We start from the raw sequence: 9736 nt of genomic DNA on the forward strand, positions 1-9736 counted from the left end.
GGAACGATGACCCAGAAGCTGTGGAATCATGGTCGTCACGTGGGACTATTGACGATGCACTTCCGTATCACAGCAATGCCACGATATAGGCAGCTAGCGGCTGGAGTAATATTCCAATTAGCATCTTGGAATTCGTAATGGAGCTCTTCCAGCTGAGCTCGGGAGTTTCCGCACTTATTCTAGCGAGTTTATATACGACTTGGGGTAGAGGTGTACAGAAACCAACAATAAATTCTCAAGTCTCCTCAGAATATTCATTTTGTCACCAACACATGTTGTTGACCATGTGCATATTTTACCGCGCGCCCGGAAATTATTGGTCCCTTGACTATCAGGTTCATATCGGTAATGGTTTCATAGCGAGAACCTCGGCTATAGTCCGTGACACACGGCCTGGAGCAGTTATTGGTGGAAATCAGAGCCCTTGTGATGATGTGAGCGTTTATGTGCGGGTGAAATATTTACAATTTCGGACTTTTTCAATCAGGCGGCATTGAAAAGAATGCCTGATAAGCTTCGTAGGGTGTTCTATCTGAGTGAGCGATTATTGAGCCCTAATGAAACGAAACCATTTGGTGAGAGTCAGAAGACGGAGAAGCTAGTTTTGGAGCTCGCTGACGCTCTCAGCGTTTCTGGTAGTACACGATGTGGCGGAAATGTGGTATGAAATATGCACTCCTCTTGGGTACTGTTCGTGGGTATTCTCAGCGTGTTATCGTCGATCGTACATGAACTTGTACTGTAGAATATGAGATCACTTTTTCGGGTTTTCGCTTGGGACGGGGTTCGTACATATACTTACGCAATTTGGCGTGATCGAGTCACCTGATGTATGAGCCCGTTCCTATTTAGACAAGCAGTCAATGAAGTCATTCATATATAGTAGTGATACGATGTTGTTGAAGGCACAAGGAATGATGATGGACCTGATCCATCAGGCAGTGGCTATGCTCTCTTATACTACAGGTAATTACGGGGGTCTGTGTCACTCGGTTGGTGTGGAGAATTACGCACTACATCAGAGATTGTTGCTATGCTATCATCACCTGTTCACTGTCCATGTTGTAAGATTTTCGTACGTTAGATCAGGTGGTTGGAATTGCTATGATATTATGTCATGTTCAGGTGGCATGCAATGGGGTCTACAGCAAGCATATTGTCGATTGTTACAAGCCCTTATAGTCCGTGGAGAATTAGAGTAGGGACGACTTGGCGCACTGAGTATAGTCATTTTGGTGATGTTGTTGTAGAGCACTCTCGCAACTACCACCTCCACCAGCTGGGTATACAACTCACATTGAAGCTCGTCGGGACCTGTTGAAGTACCGAGATGCTAAGGCGGCAGGAGGTGATGATGATCATGTGCATCATACCAACTTTCACTCGAATCGTCTCTCATATCAGTTGAACTAACCCCGGGCACCCCTGGGTATTTGAACGATGACCAAGTAGCGGTATTGGAGTGGTTCGAGACGAGAATGAATGGCTGTAGACGGTGGCAAGATACTATGTAATAGCGATGTCCTATGGCCCTTCACACTTCCAAGCTGGGGACTCCTTTAAAGGGCTCCGTAGAGCTACGGGAAGATATGGTCAATTACATGTGGTGGTGACAACAGAAAAATTTTGGGAATTATATTTGGTTTCTGCGGAATTCTACCCGGAGTCGTATGTAAACTCGAAAACTGTGGAGCTGAGTGGAGGAAAGCGAACATATATTGCAAAACTACCGTTGAGTGAAATTGGGGTTATCATAAGTCGTGTGTGTAGTAGTAATGACATCTCATAGTGTCATTCGAATCAAGCTGGTGCTGAGCGTTTTCATTCCACTACTGGGGAGTGTATGTTTGTTCGTTCGGCTTGGTTGCTGTAGTGTGGGGAAATACGCACATGGTCATCTCTGATGACTAGGAGCAACGGTTGGTGAAAATCTTTGAGCATAACAGATTCCAAAACTGTGTTGTGGTGATGGTAATTCTCCGTCGTTCAGATATACCCTAGCAGTATTCGCTTTACACACTATAGACTCGGGTGGCCGAAGAGCTTACAACCTTTACGAGGTTAGCCCGGATATGATACCTATGCTATATGCAAGGTAGTAGAGTCGTCGTCGTAGTACTTATTGGTTTACGACCGACTCGAGCAGATTATATTTCCTTGTACCGGAGCTTGGGAAGACTGTAGCGGATTGTTTGTTGAGCAAAGAGGAAGAGGAGATGGACATCGCTGAATGGAGAGGCAGCTCGTAGGGCTCAATCTGAAACATAGGAGCTCACGGACGCTATTGCTCAGATATAGTCTAATGCGCGCATCCCTACACAGCAATCGGGAGTGGGTACCTCAAGCCAGAGATATACAACTACTATTCGACCTTACCGATTTCCATAATGGTCTCAAGTAAGAGAATCACATCGTAGTTGCCGTGACGCTAAGACGTTCCCTTCGCAGTGAGTACTTTGGGTTGACGGAGCACGGATGGGTTCGAGTAAAGCGCAGGCTATTGCAGGTGGGATGGTTGGATTGTTATTGCATACCATAACTTGGCCACATCAGATTCAAGTATATTCACTGATCAGCGAGAGGAGTTTGTGGCGTGCCAGGATGAGAAAGAGGAAGACAACATTCTTGCTTTTCGTGAAGTGTTGGTGCAAGTAATCCGGACCTACTTCGTATCTTGTGAACTCAACCTAAAGATACTTTTTCTCAGGTACGTCTCTGAAGTGGTTGTCGATCAGAACCAGCTAGCTGACTTGTGGGAATATCTTCCGGGATACCGCACGCTGTTGAAGGGGGTGAGAATCTTTAGGTTGCCTGAGCATGATTCAAGATAGGTCACCTTCTAACCCTCAGGTATTCCTCTGTATGAAGTACCATAAACGAGTCGATCACTATCCTGATGCTTTGGTTGATTGCGCGGCTAGTGTGTTAAGGAATACTCAGACACTCAGTTGCATAGTGAAGGTGGGAATATCCCGAGAATCGCTACTCCCACTTTTGGTGAAATCTCATCCCAGATAATGTTCCACAGTACGAATGTCTACAATCAAAAGGCAGTAGCGTGCGCTATGAAAATGGTGAGGTTCATTTGATGGCGTATTGGAGCTGTATTGTTGGACTTTAGATTCATTTCCTATTTCTGTCACTACTGGTTCGACACGCATCACTTCCAGGAGATTTCGATATGAACTTCCTCTTGCACGGCATCGATATGCTGCTAGAGTAACAACTGAACCTCTTTTGTATCTTGCCTGCTGCAACCTAAGATTCTCTTAGATGCGATATAGCCAGGAATATTCATAACGTTCTGTGGTTGATCTATCAGCATTGGGGCCTCTTCGCGGGCCCTGTATCGACTATGAGTGGTCGAAGTCTGGTCACTGATCACTTACTGGGGAAGCACTTCGACAGTCTAATGGTAGGCCTGGCCGATGTGAATTTCATGGCGCGTGACGGTTTTCTGTCAGCTACATTGGTCCTGGTTCGTCCGTCAGCGGTTTATCCTACTCTTGCTCTTCCGTATCGGCCCTCTTGTTGGTAAGCAGTCGGATTCAGCAGCTACCTCCCCCTCCTTACACTCGAGTGTCTCTAGATCCACCCCCACTGGACTCGGCTCCATCAGCTGAGCATAATCCTTCCACTTCGACAACCCGAGCGAACGATCACGTCGGATATTACAAATGGCGATGTGTCGTCACTGAGCTGGTCGCGAGGCAGTTGGAGAGGTATTGTTTTTCCTATTGTGGTGGATAATCGGCAACGTATTGTAGGTACGGCCTCAATGATGTCATTGCGGACCTCTCATTGCGTGGTGGTAACTCCTCGTCAAACGATGGGAAGCCATCGTCATCGTCGGGCGGAATATTCAAGATGCCAGTCCCAGCCCGGGCCGGTCAGGTTGCGAGACGAGAGTACCACTTCAGAGTGCCACCAGATGTAACGCCATTGCAAGCTAAGGAGGTGAGCATCTAGTGTCGAATCGGCTCCTTCACGCGCCACGAAATTGTGTTAAGGTGCCATTGGTGGAGACTGAGTGGACTAAGCAGATGCAGCATCATGATTTGTGGAGGATGCTGCCGTCTGTATCAGTAAGCAGGTTTCTCAGTGTTGGGGTTGGTGACCATCATCATTGCCAGGAACGGATTCGGTGTCTACCACAGTTCGAGCTCACCGACTTCATTGAGCTGGATCGAGGGGTTGATGATTTCTCTAACCCTGAGATGGATGAACAGTAGGATGCATCCACTTGAGTAAAGCGAGTTGGATCCTCTAATGCAGGTCTGTATGCGACGAAGACTGGTCGCCGACTGCGGCAGATCTTCAATGACAGCGGAGAGATGCTTTTTATTAGCTATTGCTACTACTACAATCCCCTCACAGCAGTATATCTAATATTCTACCAGTATTCTATCGCTTGTGGTTGTGTTGGATGTAAAGCATAAGAATCAATGCATGGAGCCTTCCTGATTATTCCATACACGTCTCTGTTTTCTCCTCGAGAACTTTGTCAAGAGTGGTAGCAGAGGAAAACGCGGCCTCCAGCAAGTAGAGGAAGACGACTCCTCCACAGTAGCGAATCAAGGGCAAGGCGTTGAGAACAGGTCAGGAGGGAGCAAGTCACTTGCTTTCGTTACTCTCAGTCACCCGAGTTCGAACCTTATCATGTGCATTTTTATACCTCCTAGGTCTCGACTTGATAATTCTCTTCTACCTTAGAAACAACGGTTTCATCAGAGCCTTCCGCAGGATTTCTGTCGGCATTCTGAATTCGTGGGTGTTCACAGTGCTTGTGTTGAATGCAGTGTGAGAATAAATGACTGGTTTCCTCAGCTGAACTCAGGAGTTTCCTCACTAATTATGGGGGTGTATATACGAATTCGGGTGGAAGTGTACAGAAAACCATAAGATCACCCCTCGATTCTCGTCAGAATTTTCACAAATGTTTTCCCACACTGATTGAACGAGTGACAGTCGAGGACCTCCGAAATCACAAATCGTTGGTGAAGGGAAGTCCCTGTCTGCCTCACACGGGCTTCACCCTGAAGCGCTCCAACCAGCGACGCAACGCTGATGAGAGCCGTACTTCAGCTATGGCCTAGTGAATGATTCGCTTCACGCGGCGATTTCGCTTCTTCCGCGTCGACTTTGCTGTTGAATAACATCAAGGTAAGCTGACCAAGGCCACACCCGTTGTCAATCGTTTGCCAGGATAACATACGTTCTCAGAATGCAGAGATCTCCGTCTGCTTTAACTCCAGTAAACTCTAACTAGCAAACTTGCGTTAGCTTCCGATATAGTAGTCGATCCACATCCTTGGGCTGGGGACCGATCCTCCAAGTCAGCGGCTCCTCACCAGACCTTGTCAACGGAGCGGCAGAGCCCGTATGAACCCTTACATATTAATCGAGTTTCAACTGTTCATTTTTCATTTGAATTGTTTCTTACGCCGTTACCAAACTCGTTCTGATTTAAGAAAAACAATTCCTACGAACTCACACTCACTGAGTGCAACTTATCCTCAAAGAATATTTCCCTATCCAGTGAATAGAAAAGTTTTCACTCCAAACTCCAAAAATTTAGCCGACTGATGTTAACACAACGAGGATTAATTACTAAATAACCGCTTGATGCGATTCTCGCTGTGCGAGAAAAACTGTCCAACGTCCACCCATTTAATCAAAAGATAAACTGAGTGAACAAGGATCTGTTCAAACCAACAGTTGTTGCTGTACAATAACGGTTCTTGCTCATAACTTATTGGAGATCAGCGGGTAACTCGGCAGGAACTAATGATCAAAAAGAAATCAACGGAGCATTGGATCTCGGAAATTCTACCTGGTGGGCATCTACCATACCATGCTAGTCTACCAATGATCGAGTAACGGGGATACGCACAGTGGGCGAACCTTGCATTGGAAAACATAGAATTAATACTTCTGAAAATCACACTTACACTTGAGCTTTCTTATTGGCTGCTCTAGGGACGGTCCAGTAGGTGAGTTTCCAAGGCATCCTCTCATCGAAGAAAGCCTTCTCCTCATCATTCATATTGTAGCTGATGGGAGCCGACTATAGGCAAAACAACACTAGTAGAGGTACTCCACTTACATCATGAAAACAAAACTCTCGGTTTTGTCCATGTAATCCTGGATCATGGCGTGGACAGCAGTGGACAACTCACGGACATCCTTCGTCGAAGCTGAAGAATGAAACTTCAATACCAACCATGGAGACCAACCATGCGTACAATGCTCCCTGAAAGCTTCTGGAGTGAGGATCCTCTCTTCCCTCGCCAGATGGCCGTTCACTGGATCACACATCATGTCAGCGATAGTACCACCTAAGCGAAAGTTTTCGAAGAACTCGACCAACTGCTTTGTATTCTTACAGATTTTCTGCGCCTCGGCGAGCTTGTCCAGTTTCAAGTCTTCTGCCATTTCGTCCAATAACTTCGACACCTCCTCATGATCATGTTCTTCTTCCTTCAATGCGCTCGGCTCCTTCAGATGCTTCCTATAGAATGGAAAGACTTGCTTGTCCTCTTGAAGATGATGGACCAATAAGAATTTAGCCGTCATGTCGATAAACCTAAACACGAGTACGTCATAACTCCCTCCCATCCTCATAACTCCAACAACGTACTGCTTGAAGCTCTCCCTCTCTTCAGGAGCTACCTTCTTATTCGCAGCAATGGTGAAGGACCTGGTTGATGATACTCCAATAACAACAGGTAACCGAATAAACTTACCTCTTGATGACGTGATGAACTCCATTCTGTGCGAATATGAATCCTTCGAACAAGTCCTTCGCGGCGACTTTCTTAGGAGCCCACAAGTAGTTTCCCATGTTAAATCGGATTTGAAGCGAATTTAAGCTGAATCCATCGATTTGTCGCATCTACTCGAAGAAATTTACAGCTAAACTCCGCCGAAGTGTAATGATACTGTCCCGCTGCGCAGCCTAATGCTAATCCGAGTCTGAACGCGACACAGTTGTCCCTCCATAGAAATCCTGTGTCACAAACTTCAAGAGTTGTGACACCTGCGTAAAGTTCTGGTGTTGTCGACCTAGCTTAAACGAGTACCCTACCACTAATAAACACGAGACCTTTTAACGGGAGGAACATCGTTATTATAGCCGTCTATTGCGCTTGACAGTTTCACGTCGACTCTCCACACATTGAAGTAATCCATCACGCGCTTCTACTAGGGTGATGAAATCTTCTGGACTGCTGCTGTCGGCGGATGAGCTGATCCCAGGGGACATCCCTCGCTTGTCTGGATGCACCAGTAAGCTACGCTTCCGGAATGCAGACATGATCGTGCCCCGAGACAAAGAGTGCGGATCTGAACGAGAAAGCCTCCCAAATCGAAGCGACAATTTGCCGGACTTTCATCAGAGCAGCCGAGAGTTTCCATCCAGACAGATATTTGCGTCGATGACGATCGACGGTTCGCCTTCTTTCGTCTACCAGACGAATCGGCTGGAGGACATACAATGTCCAGTCGAGAACCGTCCTCTGATACACGCGCCTAATCGAGCACTTCGAGTATGCATGGAAGGTTGCTGACCTCACCTTCACTTGTTGTGCACCTCTTACTGAGGATCCGCGGCGTGGTGTGGAGTATTCACCAGCAGGAAGAGGCCACGATGAGAAACTGTACAAGGATGTTGATTGACCAGCGGAGATTCGCCTCTTACCTGAATGGCCTCAACAACTTCGATCCACCAAATGATATCTCAAATCGTGCAGAGCACTTGTCGAAGGTGAGGGAAGACTCGTCAGCTGCCATTAATGTACCAAGGTTAAAGTGATAGTTGGTTGGCTTGTTAGATATGTCAGTTTGTTCAACGGCCTGACGAACTGTTGTTGCAGATGTAGAATTTCAGGATCCCTTTACCAGTGGAGAAGACCGGATATGTACAGCTACGACTATTGCCGCTCCACGTATGTCAGTGAATCTACAGTGGCTGAGCTTCGCGCATGCTGGGATATCTGCTGTCGAGCAGAGGTCTCCTTCGGTGGGAAACGCTTCCAACTGAACCAGACACTCCATGCCAATAAAGGTATTGACTTCAACGCCCAAGGGGTTTTGAAGCTTTTCTCAGAAGATAAATACTTATACGAATGCAGGCAGCGACAAGGTGTTCCACGCGTGAAACCTGCACAAACTTAACGCTGCGCGGGGCGTTGGTTCGAAAACGCGAAAGTACCATCATATGATGAATGGGTGAGATCTCATTTTCACCCTTATCTGTTTGTCACATTTGTGAGCATAGGTAGGAATGGGTGAGCACCTCGTCGGAGAATATACACAAACGTGAATGTATAATTCGTTATTCATCACTAACTATATAACGAGGTGTAGATCAAGTGATGTTGAGGGAATATTAAACTCATCGAGAAACTAATGTTGCCAGTTATCCAGATGCGAGTGCTTTTCACAGAGCATCTGAGCGGAGTTCACGTCTTCCATGACTGTCTCCAATGCGGAGAATATCCAGGTGCAAATCGATAGGACGATGCACCCACCTCCAATGATACAGCTACATGCATATCAGAGAAGTCACAGTCCTTAACCTCCACCCGGGGGGAAGTAGCTACGGACTCAGCTGTTGACGACCAGCACAGGTGGACAGCAGGTCGGAGACCCGACTTCCACTTGCAGCCCTCGACAACGAGTCTAGCCCCGTCACCAACGGACACCTGAAACAACTGGTCTCCAAACCAGTTACCTAGGAAGATGCCTTACTCTGCAGTCTCCCATCACGCAATTCCGAAGTACCAATTTCTGACCACTAGAAACTGAGATGGCTCCTCGTTGTAAGCTGAGGTTGGAGAGCTCCACCGAGGAATTCACGACTCCTTCAGGCCAGGATAGCAGACTACTTGTCTGTGAAGTGCCTGGGGGAGAAAAAGTCTCTAATTAACACATGACGATTTGTGGCCATCACCTCTAAGCCCAAGGAATTCTGTCGAATCAACTCTGATGACCTCATCATCAGTTGCGGATAATGTTAATGGCACTAACACCACGGAGTATCTCTAGAGGGTGGACGGCACTATGTCATACTCACCCTCTCCCCACTCCGGTATGCTCCTAGATGAGGACGACGATGATGCTGATGAGCAACCGCTGTCACTACTCTCACTAGACACAGACCGGACAGAACGGGGACTATCCTCTCCGTTGCCCAACGGTGGACTCGTAGCCGACATACCCTCGCCAACAGTTACCTCAGAATGGCAAAATTGATCGATTTCAACACAACCAGCGATAATCAGTATTTAAACGCTTGATGCGAATCTCGCAGTGCGAGAAGAAATCTCTCAACCTTCCACTGCTGTTGTATCAAATCAGCTTCACACGACGAACAAGAGCATGGTGCTGTACACACCAATCACAGGGTGGTGGTGATGATGATCATCATCATACACCATTATAACTACTTATCGGAGGTTAGCAGGAAGCTCGGCAGGAACTGACAATCGAAAATGAGACAATCAACAAACTACAACTGCGTTTTCCGTTACCTGGTGGGCATTTGCCGTACCACGCCAACTTGCCGGGGCTTGAATAACGAGGATATGCACAGTGACCGAACCTAACAACAGACAATATGAGATAAGTACAAACCAATACAACACTTACACGTCAACCTTCTTATTGGCTGCTCTAGGGAAGATCCAATAGGTGAGGATCCAAGGCATCCTCTCATCGAAGAAAGCCTTCTCCT

The 9736-nt window shown here is 46.9% G+C and overlaps 3 protein-coding genes across 3 annotated transcripts; 1 reads left to right on the forward strand and 2 right to left on the reverse strand.

Moving 5' to 3' along the window:
- Nucleotides 1-6: 6 nt before the first annotated feature.
- Nucleotides 7-4367, forward strand: Pmar_PMAR006214 (hypothetical protein; the record flags this gene model as incomplete). Its single annotated transcript, XM_002774541.1, has 23 exons — nt 7-105; nt 336-434; nt 488-635; nt 853-966; nt 1126-1198; nt 1251-1348; nt 1405-1510; nt 1991-2095; nt 2147-2245; nt 2293-2397; nt 2449-2506; nt 2554-2651; nt 2708-2792; nt 2851-2961; nt 3015-3074; nt 3122-3219; nt 3274-3415; nt 3465-3534; nt 3590-3722; nt 3768-3957; nt 4011-4085; nt 4134-4228; nt 4276-4367. 23 exons carry the CDS (start codon nt 7-9, stop codon nt 4322-4324), a joined length of 2310 nt encoding a protein of 769 aa, XP_002774587.1. The 3' UTR covers nt 4325-4367.
- Nucleotides 4368-5752: 1385 nt separating this feature from the next.
- Pmar_PMAR006215 (hypothetical protein) lies at nt 5753-6844 on the reverse strand (the record flags this gene model as incomplete). The annotated part of the gene is made up of 8 exons (XM_002774542.1): nt 5753-5784; nt 5834-5904; nt 5952-6053; nt 6107-6197; nt 6246-6338; nt 6387-6586; nt 6641-6700; nt 6747-6844. The coding sequence occupies 8 exons, from the start codon at nt 6842-6844 to the stop codon at nt 5753-5755; spliced, it is 747 nt and encodes a 248-aa protein (XP_002774588.1).
- A 269-nt stretch (nt 6845-7113) lies between these two features.
- On the reverse strand, nt 7114-9227 carry Pmar_PMAR006216 (hypothetical protein). The gene is made up of 9 exons (XM_002774543.1): nt 9077-9227; nt 8954-9025; nt 8752-8903; nt 8532-8705; nt 7900-8037; nt 7700-7854; nt 7575-7656; nt 7389-7530; nt 7114-7344 (listed from the first exon to the last, which is right to left on the reverse strand). Exons 1-9 carry the CDS (start codon nt 9216-9218, stop codon nt 7130-7132), a joined length of 1272 nt encoding a protein of 423 aa, XP_002774589.1. The 5' UTR covers nt 9219-9227; the 3' UTR covers nt 7114-7129.
- Nucleotides 9228-9736: the final 509 nt, after the last annotated feature.

This window comes from Perkinsus marinus (assembly GCF_000006405.1).
Source record: "Perkinsus marinus ATCC 50983 genomic scaffold scf_1104296958234, whole genome shotgun sequence".
Classification (NCBI taxonomy): Eukaryota; Perkinsozoa; order Perkinsida; family Perkinsidae; genus Perkinsus; species Perkinsus marinus.

Excerpts from the sequence above, each read along its gene's own strand:
- Pmar_PMAR006216 (XM_002774543.1), bottom strand. The coding sequence starts at position 9,218 with ATGTCGGCTACGAGTCCACCGTTGGGCAACGGAGAGGATAGTCCCCGT. Across the intron at positions 9,026-9,076 it reads CATACCGGAGTGGGGAGAGG|TGCCATTAACATTATCCGCA; the intron begins GTGAGTATGACA and ends CCGTGGTGTTAG. Across the intron at positions 7,345-7,388 it reads TCTCGGCTGCTCTGATGAAA|ATCCGCACTCTTTGTCTCGG; the intron begins GTCCGGCAAATT and ends TTTCTCGTTCAG.